This window comes from Colius striatus, chromosome 8, assembly GCF_028858725.1.
Source record: "Colius striatus isolate bColStr4 chromosome 8, bColStr4.1.hap1, whole genome shotgun sequence".
NCBI classification, from domain to species: Eukaryota; Metazoa; Chordata; class Aves; order Coliiformes; family Coliidae; genus Colius; species Colius striatus.
In genome coordinates, this window is record NC_084766.1 from 15,399,154 (window position 1) to 15,415,211 (window position 16,058).

The following is a 16,058-nucleotide window of genomic DNA, read 5'->3' on the forward strand; positions in this document are numbered from 1 at the left end:
CCTTCTTCCAGCTCCCTCTGAGCTGCTGCATGTTCATCTCAGTAAATTTTGTCTTGAAATTCTCTTCTGAATGGTTAGGAGACAACGTGATCCCCCTAGGTGAGTGTTTTCAGACTTAATCTACAAAGTATATTTCATGAAGGTAATTACACTATATGAGAGCTAATGAGATTGTGTATATTCTTGGTGCTGTCCAGCTGGGAAGCTGACAGGGCATTCCTGCCTTATTTGGCTTTCAACAACACAAAAACCTTTTAATCTTAGTCAGTGACTCACTCTAAGGCCATACCAAATTATCTTGTTGAAAGCCAAGTGAGTTATACTTGAGGGAAGCCCATAGGAAGCTAAAGCTGTCTGCAAAGAAAAGGCAGGACCTATATTTTCCTATCACAATAAGTCAAGCAAATTTTTGGAGGATGGAATTTAACAGTGCTGCTGCTGACTCTGGGTGAGGGGAGGCAAGGAGAGGCAGGTGAAATCAAAAGCTGATGAGGGATTGCCTGGTGAATCTCATTAGAGATTTCCTGCTGCATTCCCCTCTCTGCTGCTCAGGCTGCTGAACTAGGCTGGTTGTGGTGGGAGCCAAGCTGCTCTGTCTGTTGTGTGAATAATGGCACTAGAGATTCCCTTTGTAACCCAGATTCACACTCCCTGGGCCTGCTTGCAGTGCTGCAGCACTCTGAGTACAGCAGCTGCTCCTGCCTTTTATGCTGGATTTTGAGGCCAAACAAAATGTTTCTATTACTAAGGAAGGTGTAAGGATATTTGCAAAGAGAGATGTTATATTTCTGAGAAATATCAAGACAGGATGTCAGTGGGACAGATATCTACAGAGGATGTAGCTAAATAAGGATGACTTGAAGTTCCTTCTCTGAAGCGCTTGGAGTTCCCACTTTAAAGCCAGCAGAGCATATCAAAATACCGAACCAAGAAGGCTGTTCTGCATCCAGAGCATTCTAACAGAAGCAATGTCATGTCTCATTCTTCTCCAAATTGCATCACCCTGTTTTTTAAACAAAACAGCACAATTTTAGAATTTAAGAAATGTAGCATGGAGAGTAGAGGGTGTTGCAGTCTGAAATGTGTTTAATCAGAATGATTGCTTTCATTGGCCTAATTCTAGAAAATGGTAATCCATTTTCCTTACTCAAGACAGAATTAGCTTTCATTTTACTTAATAGGGAGTAACTAGTTGTGGGTAAGTAGGGCTTAATCTGATATTAAACATAAGTGAAAATGAAGCCTCTGGACTTTCAGTGAGGAAGCTGCCAAATCAGAGTTAATTAGGAGAAGGCTGAAAATTACATGAACACTTTAATTCTTTTTTTTCTCTCCCCATGGTATTCTTATGTTTTAATTGTTTGCAGGAGGTTCAGAAAGGCTTCTGAAAAGGGCCTCTTTCCCTGAGCACTGCATAAGCAGACATGCACATACCAGGAAGTCCATGTGTTCATATCATGCATTCAAAAACACTTCACTCACAAACAGGAGGATTTGCAGGCTCTCAAGGAGCATGTCTGTGCCCAGAGTTGGATGTTTTGTTCCCCAGAAAGTCCTGATTGACCTTCATGCACTCTAGGTTTTAAGATAGTAAATGAAAAGATACGGGGAAGCTGTTTCAGATGCAGGGAGGCAGCAACATCTCACAAGACCACAATAGATAGTGTGAATCCTGCAGGTGGTTAGCATTCGGCAGAGAAGGAAGTGGGGAACAGAGTCTTTGAAGGAGAGTAGGGCACATCTAAGTAGATGTTTAAATAAAAGGGGCTGCTCCTTCTTTCTTGTCCTGCTTCAGAATTCTACAGAGTGCATGGCTTTGAGTTACAGCTCTTTGAACTCACCTTGGCATAAATGTACATAGCTATAGGGGATGCAGCAGAGAACAAAACCCCAGGTAGATGAAGCAGGGTTTTTTTCTCCTACCTCACCTTTCTAAGCGTACACTCTAGGTTAGAGACTTCCTGCTGCACTGTAGATCTAACTTTGTTGTGACCTGGAAGAACAGTTCTTATATTTAGCTGTTTAAAATTGTACCTTGAAATGAGTAGGAGCTGATCAATTATGCTTAGAGATGTTGTATAATTATATGGAGATACAATAATTGAAATGGAATATTTTCTTGCTGTACACCTTAAATGTAGCATTCTTGTTGCATATCTTGCAGTTCACGCTTTAACTGGTGCTTTGCAAGGTGATCTCAGGCTTATGCAACTCAGCTGGGAGGACTGACACTGGCTATCGATGGATTTTGAGAGAGACTGCATAACCTATTTGAAGTCTGGTCCATTTCTCCAAGGCATGGAAGAGAGTTACCAGTGACTTCAGGAGAGGTTTGCAGATGCTCAGTTAGTACTTGAACAAAGAGTGCAAGTCCTAGCCTAGATTCAGTGCTCCCAGGACATATTGTCTATGTCATGATCACTACCTGTGCTTCAGATCCACTTTTTTTCCCCCTGTCATACTTTACAGCAGCTAAACAGCAAGTCAGACTGTTGTGTAGTGTTGTAAGAGCTCTGTTAATTTACTGATTCTTCCAAGACATTTAAGCCGAGCTGTCAGAATTTTTCATAAGGCAATAGTTGGCTGGTATTGCTGTTTCTCCCCAGGGCTCTCTATCACAAGGATTCTGTAAAGTCAAGAACAGAAACAGAAATTGTTTTTCATTCCTTGCAACTATCAGGCAACAACCTGATTTGATAGCTATTTGCTGTCTCTCGTCTTTTACTGCATACTCAGCCCTGGACCCCTGCTCTGCCTACATCAGCCTGAATGAGCCCTGGAGGAACACGGATCATCAGATCAACGGTTCCCATGGACAGCCGACGTGCGACAGCCAGATCGACGGGGAGTGGTACCGCTTCACAGGCATGGCTGGCGACGCCATGCCCACCTTCTGCATCCCGGAGAACCACTGCGGCACCCACGCGCCCATCTGGCTGAACGGCAGCCACCCGCGGGAGGCCGACGGCATCGTCCCGCGTCAGGCCTGCGCCAGCTTCAACGGCAACTGCTGCCTCTGGAACACCACCATCGACGTCAAGGCCTGCCCGGGTGGCTACTACGTGTATCACTTAACCAAGCCCAGCGTTTGCTTCCACGCGTACTGCGGGCGTGAGTAACTGCTGAGATGGCTCTTCTGAAGCCCCTTTGCCCCCAGGATGTGGGAGAGGTAGCAAACATCCACAGACCTGAGAGGTGGTGGCTGCTTGCTGGCTTTCTCACCCCAAAGCCTCTCAGGTGGCAGCCTGTCTGTACGAGATTGATCAGATAGTTTCACCCCTGTGAATTCTAGTCTTTCTTCAGCTAGTGGAAATCTTCTATAGCTGACCTAGCCACAGTGATTTAATGCTCTCTGTGGGCCCTGTGGTTTGTCTTGGCATGTTACCAAAGCCAAAATTTGCATCTCTGACTTACAGTAATTAAACTAGATTGTTTCTCATCAGCTTCAGTGGTTCGGCTTTGCTAATGTGGGCTAGTTCTGTAACTGATGGGCTAGACACAAGGTGTGATGCTGACGGTACAAATACATTGTTTTTGTTGCATGCTCAGTGGTTTGTGCTGACAACATGCTTGTCGTGCCCTAGATTTTTATGACATCTGTGATGTGGTGGATTGCCAGGGTCAGTGCCTGGACACTGGTGACTGCACATGTTCCCCAGGGACAACACTGGGACCTGACGGACAGACGTGTCTCGGTAAGGACAGAAATAACTTGTGTCACTTCCTGATGCTTTCCTTCCCCTTTGTTTCATTGCCCACATCTCAATCTGTTGTCTCACAAAGCAGTATAAAAAAAGGAAAACTATCCATAGAGGTTTTTCCTTGCCTAGAACAGGTTGCTGGTTCTGTAAACGGTTCTTGATATCTCCCTGCCAGGTGGGATGTGACATCCCATGACCAATCCCATCCATGGCGTCCCTGGAACTACACACGTACAGAGGTTAGATTTGCTTCCTGCATTATCCAGCTGCTGAAGGCAGCAGCTTCACTGTCAGCAGCAGAGTATCTTTGTGAGATCACACTACAGTCTCATCAGTATTCAGGATGGGCTGTGCAGTCTGTCATTGCACATTTCCTCTTGCCTGCTCTGTTAAATTTCTCCTTCTCCAGGAAAAGTTTCTGTGGCTGGCATAGGGCAGCACATTAAGCTTCACTGTATTTACTGCTCTTGTGGGGTGTTGTTCAAGGCCTGAGGCTTGAGTAGAGCCAAAGGATGGTAAATCCCAGCACAGCCACAGTGGTTCTAGGAAAAATGACAAGATGGTTTTCAGGGGGGCAGCAATTGATGGCTGCAGTGGCAGAGCGTGGCATGACCAGGAGGTCATGATGGAGAAGTAGAAAGCAGAAAGCAGGTCCAGGAGGCTGTGTGGAAGATGAGTTTCTTCCATCTGGACTATAGCTGATGTGGGTGGTTTCATTCTTCACGCTCCTCATGTCTGTGGGCATCAGGGTAGGGACCACAGTCACTGTAGTCTCTGGAGAAAACAGCCTGGCCCTGCTGCAGATTTACACTACCTCACGCTGACTCTACAGAAAGATTTTGCTTAAGGTGCTCCTCATCTCTGCAGCCAAGTGGCTGACTTGGCTCTCTCAGCTAATTAAAAACATTTGTTAGCTGCTTCTGTGCAAGACTTCTAGTTGTAGAAGTGCCCTTGATGGTCACCAATGCTTGATAAACGTGTGGGAGGCTCACAAGAAAGGTTTTCCTGCAGGAGGGAGGCATGCAAGAGGCCTGAGCCTGGCTGCATGTGCTGCAGCTGCCTTCATTCCCTGATGGCCAGGCTGGGCAGGATCTCTGCACTGCTGCTTCTCCTCAGGATAACCAGAAGACACAACATCTCAGCTGTAGTCATCACACTGGTTTACCTGCCTGCAGCCTCTCCTGTTGTACGTCTCTCATCTTTCTGATGCCTTTCTGTTGTGCTGAGTAGTTGCTCAACCACATCTTGGAGACCAACCATGACAGCCTTCTAAAGAAACTAACCAGATCTGTAGTAGCCTTTCCTGTGCCTTTCCTGTGTGGAGAATATCCTTCCTTTCCCAGCTCACCCTAAAAGAGGGCCTGAAGATGCTGCAGTAATGCTAAGCAGCTCCCTGTGCTAGGCTGGCTTCTCTTCAGTACATTGTATGCTTTCAATCCCGGAGTAGAACTGCTGATCCCAAGTTACGTTTTCATTTGCAAACTTAACTTAGGGGTTAGATTAGGTCTTAAGACTTTCTGTCATGGATCCAGAAATTTGGTGCATTGCCTCATGAATACCTGAATCCATGTTCTAGTAAGTCATGGTTAAAATTGGTACAGTGCTCTCCCAGTCCCAGCCTGTATCCCAGAAGTGCTGGTTGTCACTGATGTGGAAGAACAGGGACAGATCTGCTGTGTGCTGGAGGACTAGCAAGGTGAATTTCTAGGTACAGCTCTTGAGCAAGTCAAGCTCTAGGACCTTCTGACAGCATCTCTGTGCCTTTGCCAGTAGCCATAGCCCTTTCCCTCTTCATTCTGTTTTTAAGGAGCTTCAGTTTTATTGTTAGAAGGGAAAATGTGGAGCCCATCACATATGTGGCAAGGGAAGTGTCTGTGTGTGTGTGCCTCCTGGATGTGCTTCCTGCCTCCCAAAGCTATTTCTTTGGCTAAAAATATTGCCTTCATGTTGCTTGTGGAAGGAGACACCACCAGCTGCAAGCTGCAGGTACTGTGTATGTGTGGGACCACTTATACCTAAGAGAGCTCTTCTCTGACCTGTCTCTCAAAATGGTCTTTTGTGGTTTTTCTTGGTTTTAAACTTCTGACATCTAGTAAATGGTAACTTCTAGGCTGTTCTGGTGAAACCCCATGCGAACCTTGATTGATTATCTCAACTTTCTGGCATCTAAGAGAAATTGTTAGTTTTGTGGGTCAGCAATCCCAATGACCGTTCTTTCCTCTCTGATTCACTTTTTGCACACAGAGATTAAATCAGGTTGAAAAATGAGGATCTGAGAGAATGAAGTACCTTAAAAAAAAAGGCAAAGAGATACAGGGGAACTTCAGCCTTTAAAAGAGAAAATTGGGAGGAGTTTTCAGAGCTTTATTTTGTGGGATTACTCATCTCTGTTGCCCTGATCCGGGTGATGAGGTCAGGAAAGCCAGTCCAGGGCCTGACCAGCACTGCCCTGTAGCAGCCCCTTTTTCCCAGCTGTGTGTTTATCAGGGGCCGTGTAACAACAGGGGGTTATTTTGGGGTTTTTCAGATGAAAATGAATGTGAGCAGAACAACGGAGGCTGCAGTGAATTTTGTGTTAACCTGAAGAACTCCTACCGCTGTGAGTGTGGCATCGGGCGCACACTGGGAAGCGATGGGAAAACCTGTGAAGGTGAGGCTATCACAGTCTGCTGGAACAATAGCAATCATTCCCATTCCCCTGCAGCACTAGTTCTCTCTTGGTTCCTTGCAGCTGGGATTAAATGTCACTCATATCACTTCTGTACTTGCTGGTAGGATTATTACTGAAATAACCTTCTCATCAAGCAACAAGGAGTCTCCTTATTTTTCTCCTTGCCTTCTTCATTTCTGTTAGGATTTGCTTGAGTTTATCTCCTTGAAGGGAGAGAGGCAGCAGTGGACCTGAAAGACTGGTTATCCAGACAAAACTAGTTATTGCTAGAGATGCTGGGATTTGGCTCTGAAGATATGTGTGATAGTTGTGTGGGGGCAGATGTAGCTCTTTTGACAGCTACTGTTAGGTATGAGGTATTGTCAGGATAGAGATTGAAGAGAGGGAGTGCCAGTCTGTAAGCAGAAGCTAGATTTGAGACTAGGGCTTTTGGCTGTTTGTTTTTTGTACATGGTTATCTCTGGGCTCTGCTGTGTGCAGCTGCTACAGTTATTTTCCAGTGGTGGCACAGCCAGGTTGAAAACCCTTGATAAGTGTAGACTGGTAGCTCAGCACAGGCTTAAAGACCAAATAGTAAGTTTGATTTATCACTGACAATGTACAAACATCTTTGAGCCAGAAATATGAAAACATAGCAAAAATTGACTGGAGACTGGTGTTTTCTGTGGTCAGTGGGGAAGAGCACTGTGCCCCTCACTGACAAAGCTGCTGAGGTGTGTGTTCACAGATACCATGGAGCCTCACACAACAATAGTGGCTACAGATGTCCCTCACTTTTGAGCTACTCAATTGCCAGAAATTAATGCATCTGTAGCCTTCACACAACCTTACACTAGCTGCTTGTGTGGCAGACATCCATGCTGCAAGGGGAGAGAGGGATTGCCATCATAATTTTGGGCTGGACTCTGCCGTTCTTTATGGTTCACTGAGAGATGGCTCCAAGCTGCAGTTTTTGTCCCTATTTTCCCCCTTTTTGATACCAAAGCACATTTCATCTCACTTCTGTGAAAATCTGCACTCTGAGCTCTGTTAATAAAACATCAGTCATCCAGACAATGATACTTCCCTGGGGAAGGCTGCTGTGCAGAGTGCTCCTTGAGCACTTGTGAAATTGTGTGGTGCTAGAAGTGGTCTGTGGGCTTTGTCCTTTCCACATCCTGCTCTGACTTGGTGGGATGTCACATAAATCAGCTGTGCAATTTTTGTTCCTGAGCACTGCACTCTTCTGACAGGGCTGGAGTAGTCTGTGCTTGGAAACAAACTTGTTTCTGCTGTTTCCAAAATTGGATTTTTGGCCTTTGATACTTGATTTCCCCTTCTGTAAGAAAGATGCTGCTTTTCAGGAGTTTAATACTGCTGTTGGGATTTTTACAATCTTGTTATCGAGTTTTATTTCTAAAGATGTGCCCTCAGCTTTGTGAGCCACCAGAATATGTGATTTACTTGTGAATCACTTCACAGCTGTTGGTAAAAAGAACAAATGCACAAGATTTAACTTGATTACATGAGCTGGTGAGGCTGAGTGGGGTTAAGAGTATCTCCAAATTTCTGTTATAATGCTTTACCTATTACTTTTACTCAAATGGAGCTTTCAGGCTGTTGTTTTCCATGCCATGTGTAAGATTGAGTAAGTGAAAACCACACTCATTTCTGATGCCAGGCTTAGGGAGAAATATTTTGTGGTTATGATTTGTTTATATTATATGTACTAGTGTTTCACAGAGAATATCTAATAGTATTCATTGCAAAGGGTTAGTAAAACAAGCAGTGAAGGCTTATTTTAAAAATCATGATACTCGTATTTTCTTTATACTAGAAAGCCAACAGCCACTGGAAATAGCCTTACCTGCCATAGATTTTCAGTCTTTAGAATGCATTAGGATGACATTTCAGGCTCTTTTCTGCAGCCGTAGTGGCTCAGAATATGTTTTACATGAAAACTCAGATCCTCAGAGAATTGATTCGCATCAACAGAACAGAGATAAGATGACATGAGAAGTCCTCCAATTAGCTTTTCTACCCTCTGTCTTCTATCATAGAATCATGGAATGGTAGAGGTTGGAAGGGACCTTTAGAGATCTATGCTTCAGAATGGTAGAAAATTAGGAGGGGAATTGCCCTAACACTGTGAACTTGTGTTGTTTTGTCCCTGGCGTAACGCATCTCAGGGCAGCCAACCTCTAAGCCTAAAACTCAGAAACTAACAAAATTCCTGCTGAATAAGCTCCTACAAGCAGAGTTGCATCCTCAGTATACAAGGAGGATGCAGGAATCCAGTATGCCCACCTCCATTGCAGCTGGGAAACCCACAGACAAGGAGTATATCATCTTCTCTCTGATGTTCCCTGATGGGAATAGGAGCTGGCTACCTGCAAGCCTGTTCTCCTCAGGCTCCTCCCCTGCACATCTCAGGGCTTTAATTCTGATGAAGGTTAAGGGAGTGAGTATGGGTCCTCATGGTGCAAGTTCTGAGATGATTTTCCTCCCACCTTTTGGAAGTAAGGAACACTGTTACAATTTAGTTTCAGGGGATGTCTCAGAAGTTAGAATGGGCCAAGCTGAAGATTGCCTATTCAGCCTTCTTGCATATGCCACTTATAGCATGTGATTTATTTTGCTAAGCTTTTTCACAGAATTCCTTGTTAACTTCCTGGTGAAATGACAAACACAGGAAATTGTACAATTAAAAATAGGTTTCCACCACCTTTTACTGGAAGCAAACTCTCATCATGCTGTTTTCTTTGAGCTCTCTGTTGGTCACACTGATTGTTAGCCAGGAGTATATTGAGGCCTGTGTAGCTGCCACACAGCTGCCTGAGAAGCAGTGTGTGCTGATTTTCTTTTCTTTTGCAGAAATTGAAGGCTGTCACAACAACAATGGAGGCTGCAGCCATACCTGTATTGAAGTAGAAAATACATACCAATGTGAATGTCCAAGGGGGCTTGTTCTGTCAGAAGACAACCACACTTGCCAAGGTGGGTCAAAAACTTCATGACAGTCACTATCACCTGGACAGCAAAAGTGTGTCTGAGGAAACTTCTCTTCTTGTTTTTGTCCTATTCTCTTAACCTATCCTTTCCAGTTTGGTTAATGGAGTTTTGTCATTAATGACAGATTAAATCTCAGAGCCTGGAGACATTGTTTTCTTTAGCAGGCAGGAAAACAGAGACACTGAACCCAGCTGAGTGCATCTTGCAACACAGGTGGTTTTGGCAGTGTGCACTTACGATTGAGGTTGCTTAACATCTCCTGTTATATTGTTGTGCCTCAGCTGTGTATGCCGTTGACAAATTGATGCTATTAGAGCTGAAATTTGCCATGCTTCAAACTGGGCTTTTAAAACTTCAGCTAAAGGGGTTCAGTCCCTTCCAAGAATGGGCTTAGATAGAAAGGCCTCTTTTTGCCCAAGCATCTCAGTAGCCATTCCAGTAAGCTTTCCTGTGGCTTGAAGCAGGGCACTAGTTCTGATACCAGGTGTTTTTGTTGCCTCTTGGAGAAGTGCCTGGCATAGCATCTGAAAACTGACTGTCTCTTCTGCTACACAGAGGCAAGGGTAGTATTATCCTTGGAAGCACTTCCATCTGAACTTCATTCCTGAGTCCTTTTTGCTGAGTCACGTGCACTTATAGCATGCACACAGAATAAACATGTCCCTTGTTTTGAGTTGCAAGAGCTGAGTGAGATTTCCTTTGCTAATACATCCAGGCTCCCAGGGGTGAATTGAGCTCTGCAGCAGTGAGTGAAGGGAGCAGAAAATCAGAAGTTCCTGAGGGCATTGAGAGTTGGGCAGAGAGTCTGTAGCTCCTTGTGCAATAACTTCTTACAATCCAGGACTTGCACCTAGTATTCTCCTGGGTCTCATAATCTTGGTTGAGCCCCTGAGGTTCTGAAAGCACTAAGCAGCCTGTGTGTCTTACAGAAAAGATACCTACTATGACCTGCTGCTGAAGGGATATTCAATTGAAACAGCATGTTGAGGAGAGCTCTGAAGGCATATGAAAAACAGACAGAGGTCACTCTGTCTGATGAGCCTCATCTGAGTTACCTGACCACTTCTCAGACCTGTCAGGTTCAGCACAAAGCTGGAGAAGTTACGCTGCTACCTTAGTAGAGAGAGACCTCATAGCTCTGCTTGTGTTCTGCCTTGGTAGGCCCCCTGAAGAACCTGTGTGGTTACTTTCCAGGGGAGTTTGCTAATGGACTGTACTCAGGCCATAGCCAAGACAGGATCTAAAATCCAGTAGAAGAGAGCCTTTCATGGACTAATTCATTTGGCTTTAGGTGATACCAATGAGCTGGTGTTACCTGGTGTGCTCAGAATCTCCTGTAGTCTCATGTCTCATTAGGGGCAGTCAATATGGCTTTACCATGGGGAAGTCATGTTTAACCAGCCTGATAGCCTTTTATGAAGACATAACCAGGTGAATAAGAGGTTCCAAAGAAATACAAGGAAGAATTTCTTCACTGTGAGAGTGACAGAGCACTGGAACAGGCTGCCCAGATGGGTTGTGGAGTCTCCTTCTCTGGAGACAGTCAAAACCCACCTGGACAAGTTCCTGTGTGACCTGCTCTAGGTGGCCCTGCTCTGGCAGGGGGGTTGGACTAGATGATCTTTCAAGGTCCCTTCCAACTGTTAAGATTCTGTGATTCTGTAATCATTCTGTGTTTTACAAAGTGCCCAGACATATTCAGAAACAGCTCCAGTCTCCATGGTGGCCAACAGATCAGAGGAAGTTGGAATGCGTCCTCAAAGAGGAAGTTGGAATGCGTCTACTTGATGAAATTTCTGCTTTTTAGAAAAGTGGGGTGAACACTGCACACTTGGGATTCAGTAGGGCTTTACTGTTCCAGTAGAGCCAGGTGAGGAGGAGCAGATAGGGATTTCCAAGAGCTCTGATTACACTTACTGATTGAATGTCTGATTGATGGCTCCAGGCCAGAAAAGAGCAATGTTCTTCAATCCTGACTCCCTGAGGCAACCCCAGCGGGGTTAGAAGGCTGTGCATTTCCCAGCCAGTGCTCCTCCTGCTTCTGAGGCTGCTAATGAGAGCAGCAGCGCTGCCGGGTGCCAGGCTGGGGCTCGGGATATGGCATCTCATAAAGCTAAATTGCTTGTTCTTTGGCATTTCATGAATTTATGTCCCCACACAGTGGTGTATGGCTTTGAGCAGATATGACAATATATCTGGAACTGTACCACAACATTTTTTATGGCATCTACTCAGGTTTATAGTGGTGCAATTAACAGTGCAGGCTAAGCAGTCGCCTGAAGCAATTGGATCTGCAGCCTGTCAGCCTTCCTCTGCACTGCCTCTACATTCAGAACAAACAGAAATCACACTCATGGCTACAATGTTCCTACAAAGATACCAGCCAAAGAAATATTTGGAACTTAGCAGACCATCCTCATGCCCAGCTGTTTCTGAAGTGCTAGTATGGTATGGTGAAATGCTTTTCTCCCCTCTCCCATGCCCAAGCCTTGCCTGCAGCTAAGCTGTTGTAATTTATTTGGGCTTGTAGCAGTGGCTCAGGGCTCCCAGCACCTGCTCTGCTGAGCAGTCTGCAAAAAGATGCTCTGCTCCAAGCAGTTGTCCTGGGCAAGGCCACAGACTGGACAAGAAATGTGGTGCCAACAATAGTAGACAGCAAAATGAGTATTGGAGTGACCACAGAAGCTCCCTGTCAGGGTCAGGGTACTTGGTACTTGCCGGCACTGGTGCAAGGCAGAAGTTGAAGCAGTAATGAGGAGGCTTGCCCAGAACTTCCAGATGCTCTGTTATGTATGAACATGGAGAAGTGCAATATTTGGCCTGGTAAAGACTGGGTGAGACTCTCAGGACCCTCACATTCCCAGGCAGAGATGCCAGAGATGGATGCTGACAGCAAGTCAGGAGAGTACAGCTCTCTGAATGGATGCACAATGTTGTGAATATAAGTGGATTCCTTGGCACCCAGGGTACCTCATTTCTGCTGGGCATCTCTGCCCTGGCAATGGGGACATCATCACTTGCCCTGGAATAATATGTGTGCATATAGTCAGACTGCTGTGCCAGCTCCTTTGCAGCTTCCCTGACAATGCTGTTGCTGGCGGTTTGTCTTGGGGGAATCAGGTTTGCACGAAGCTGAATCACACTGAGGCACGCAGTCTCTCTGCTTGCAGCACCACTATTAAAGAGGTAGAACTGAAACTCTGTTCTCAGTATTGATTACTCTTCTGTGTACAAATGAGCAGGGTGATTGAATTGCATTGCCAATTACTCAGAGATGGCTACTATAAGGAGTTTCCCAGAATCCTTTCCCAAACAGTGATGAGTTGGCTTCAGTCAGAAGTGAATCTGCTCACGGGTTTCATTCATTTATTTCTGTGCCCAGGTGTTGGAGTGCCCACAGGCAACTCCTGCACTGCCAGAGCAGGGGTTAAATGAATGTCTCCTCTTTCTTCCCCTTTGTGCCAAAGAGCTTTAGAAACAGAGATAGCCTGAAACAAATAGGTCCTGTTGGAGAATTGCAGTTGGGATGCAAACTAACTTGCCCTGAATTAGACCTCATTACATTTTCTTATTCATTGCGGAGTCACTAGAACAGTGAAGCTTCAAATCCAAATGGAGCCAATAATTTCTCTAAAGGATATTAATCTCTGCATTGCACTGTGTTCTCAATTGCTTTGTCTCCTTGTGAGCTTTGCCATTTGACATGCTCAGTTGTTCCCCCTTGTCTCCCACTGCAGATGGAGAAGTTAAGGTAGTTTTTAGTTCTTAATTTTCTGTTCAAACCCAGTGGTGTCATTATGAGAGCGTATTTCTTTGGGCACACTGCATACATTTCAGCATATCACCTTGAAAATACCAGCTTTTAATAAAAAATACTCCCTGCAGGTACACAGGAACCTTTGCTGGGGCAGGAGAATTCTTTTGAAGGGAGTTAAAAGGCAAGTTTTAGCAGCGTGCCTTGTATCCAAGATGCACAATCCTGGATTATATAATCAGTGATTGGAATTAAGGGATGGGACATCATGGGAATGGCAAGGATTGGGACTGCTAATTTTAGGAAAAAGCTTGGGGGATTAGTATACTTGCCAAAAGTTCTGTCATGTGATTTTTAAAATATGATAAATTAAAATTATGCAGGAGGTTTGTTTTTCTGCCTGAGAAGAGACCAAAACATACACACCACTACGCTTGTCTGATATCTAACTGAGTAGATGTGTACACCCAAGGCATGTATGTACACCATATATAAAGAGCAATTAATTTTTATTGAAGATTATTCCTTCTTTCCTTTTTTGTTTTGTCCAATCTCTACATTTTCTTCTGCTTTTTATATAATGGAATTTTATCTAAAAGAAGTTCTCATGGAGATCTATATTGAAATTCAAAGGTTGGAAGGAGGTGGAATGAGTGAAGTAATTGGGTTTGTTTGTCAGAGCTGAGGTTATTGATTATAAAAATATTGTTATGGCATTTTGAGATGCTTCCACTCTAGCTCAGCTCCTATATGGAATTACTCTGCTTTTTTTTTGACATCTTCTGGATTTGATGTAAATATCTGACTAAGGGTCTTAAAAAATGGTTTTGTCTGGGGTGTTGTGAGTTTGATATCCTTATGTGGGAAAGGCTCTTTCCAGGACATAGCAGTTGCACAAGATATCAGCCAAACCTGTACTGAGTATTAAGTGTAGCTGAGCTAAGTTTCTGCTGCAGGCATAGCCATCATTTTTGACATCTTCTGTGGCATTGCTGTGCCAGAAGAACGTGGAGTAGTGGTAGCTCAGGAGGTTGGTGTTGTGTAGGTAGGCATGTAAGATAGGTAGTTAGATCATTATCATAAGTTAGTAATCATAAATGCATAAATGGCATGAGCCATTCCTGTTGGGGTTTTTTTGGTCAGTACTAATTGGTATAGCCCTTCTCCAGCTTCCTGGTAGATTTGTAGTGTGGACTGTTATTCTGAGGGTTTTTCCTGTAGTTCCAGTGCTGTGCAAATCCAGCTCTATTGAGGTGAGCATCCCAAAGGACCTGGTTGGAGGCCTGGACCTTTCCCTCATCAACACTTCATGCAAAGGAGTATCCAATGGTACTCATGTCAACATCCATTTCTCCTTGAAGTCCTGCGGCACTGTTGTAGATGTATGTATACCCACTGCTGTCCTGTCTCTTGGGATCTCTTGGGCTTGGGGACTTGGCTATGGCTCGCTTGGGGAGTAAATTTGATTTAACTGTACCATCAGAGCAGTTTCTGATGTTGCCATGCAGCTGTTGTCAGACTAGATCTGGGGTGGCATCCAAAAGGAGGGGAGCTTGTTGCACCTCCTCTCCAGTGGTGTGTCTGTCAGCATGGGTACTGCTTTCTGCTCACCTCACAAGTCACAGAGACAGCATCACCATCACTCTGGTGCAGAAGGTGCAAATGGTGTCACCCTATACCCTCCTGTTGAGACAGAACCTCATCCCCCAGTAATGTTTCAAAGGTTATACTGGCAACTGGTCAGGAACGAGAGAGCCCATTTTAGCAGATGGGTAGCAATTGGAAGCAAATTCCTCTGCTACATGCAGAATCATGGTGCATCAATTGACAGTAAATGGATAGAGGCCCTTAGTTGGTAGTTAAGGATGAATATGCTTCTGGTTGCAGCATGTAAACTCACAAGCTGTATGTCCAGTGGCTAGTTCATATCTGAGCTTCCTGAACAAGGTAAACTCAGCCACTAGTCTGAACACAGAGAGGTCTTTCTCAGTGGTTTCTTCTTTCCCTTCAACTGCTTTCCTTGCTGCAGGTAATAAATGATAAAATCATTGCCACCAATCTGGTGACTGGCTTGCCAAAGCAGACTCCAGGGAGCAACGGGGACATCATTGTGCGCACCAGCAAACTGCTGATCCCGGTGACATGTGAGTTCCCACGCCGCTACACCATCTCGGAAGGTTACGTGCCCAACCTCAAGAACTCACCCTTGGAGATCATGAGCCGCAACCAGGGCATCTTTCCCTTCACTCTGGAGATCTTCAAAGACAAAGACTTTGATGAACCCTACAGGGGTACTCTTCCTACCCTCAAGCTTCGGGACTCTCTGTACTTCGGCATTGAACCCTTGGTACATGTCAGTGGATTAGAGACATTGGTAGAGAGCTGCTTTGCCACTCCCACCTCAAAAATTGATGAGATCCTGAAGTACTACCTGATTCAAGATGGGTGAGTTCACTGTTCCCTCTCTTGCCGGCTATTAGATGAGAATTGGCAGTGGGGCTAAGTTACATTGACTGTGTGATGCACTTAAGTGCTAACATGACAGTGCCACAGTACATTGTTGTGGAGTGTTTGCATCCAGCAGTGTCTGGCAGCTTAACCAGACAACGCTGTAGAAATGTCACAGTTGAGAATTGATCTGCTATTCTCTAGGGAGGAAAGCTCAGCCAAAGTAAGATCTAAGATGTACCCAAGTGCCATAGCCCAACAGTGAAGGGGCTGTGCTCTTACAAGTCCTATGTTCTATCTGCCAAACCATCTGATGAGGACAACAACGTTTTCCTTGAGTATCCACTGTTACAGCTAGGGATGACAAGTCCTATGTGATTGTCTTGTAGCAGAAATGTCCTGCAGGGTACACAAAAATACTGTTTGCATTCTCTCTGACAAAGGTTTCAGCATTAGCTCACAGTCCCTCCACCCTAGGCTGCAGTCCTCCTCT

The 16,058-nt window shown here is 44.9% G+C and overlaps 1 protein-coding gene across 4 annotated transcripts in view; it reads left to right on the forward strand.

The window, feature by feature from the left end:
• Positions 1 to 16,058, forward strand: part of OIT3 (oncoprotein induced transcript 3) — a 28,309-nt gene that overhangs the window by 6,360 nt on the left and 5,891 nt on the right. The window contains exons 1-8 of one of the 4 annotated variants that reach the window (XM_062001320.1): positions 76 to 99; positions 2,165 to 2,330; positions 2,737 to 3,111; positions 3,585 to 3,695; positions 6,229 to 6,351; positions 9,226 to 9,348; positions 14,339 to 14,499; positions 15,147 to 15,562. In XM_062001320.1, coding sequence (XP_061857304.1) covers positions 2,868 to 3,111; positions 3,585 to 3,695; positions 6,229 to 6,351; positions 9,226 to 9,348; positions 14,339 to 14,499; positions 15,147 to 15,562 — 1,178 coding nt within the window. In that variant the 5' untranslated portion in view covers positions 76 to 99; positions 2,165 to 2,330; positions 2,737 to 2,867. Of the gene's footprint in view, positions 1 to 75; positions 100 to 2,164; positions 2,331 to 2,606; positions 3,112 to 3,584; positions 3,696 to 6,228; positions 6,352 to 9,225; positions 9,349 to 14,338; positions 14,500 to 15,146; positions 15,563 to 16,058 lie in introns of those variants that run through there. The other 3 variants (XM_062001321.1, XM_062001319.1, XM_010205753.2) reach the window with 3 other exon arrangements.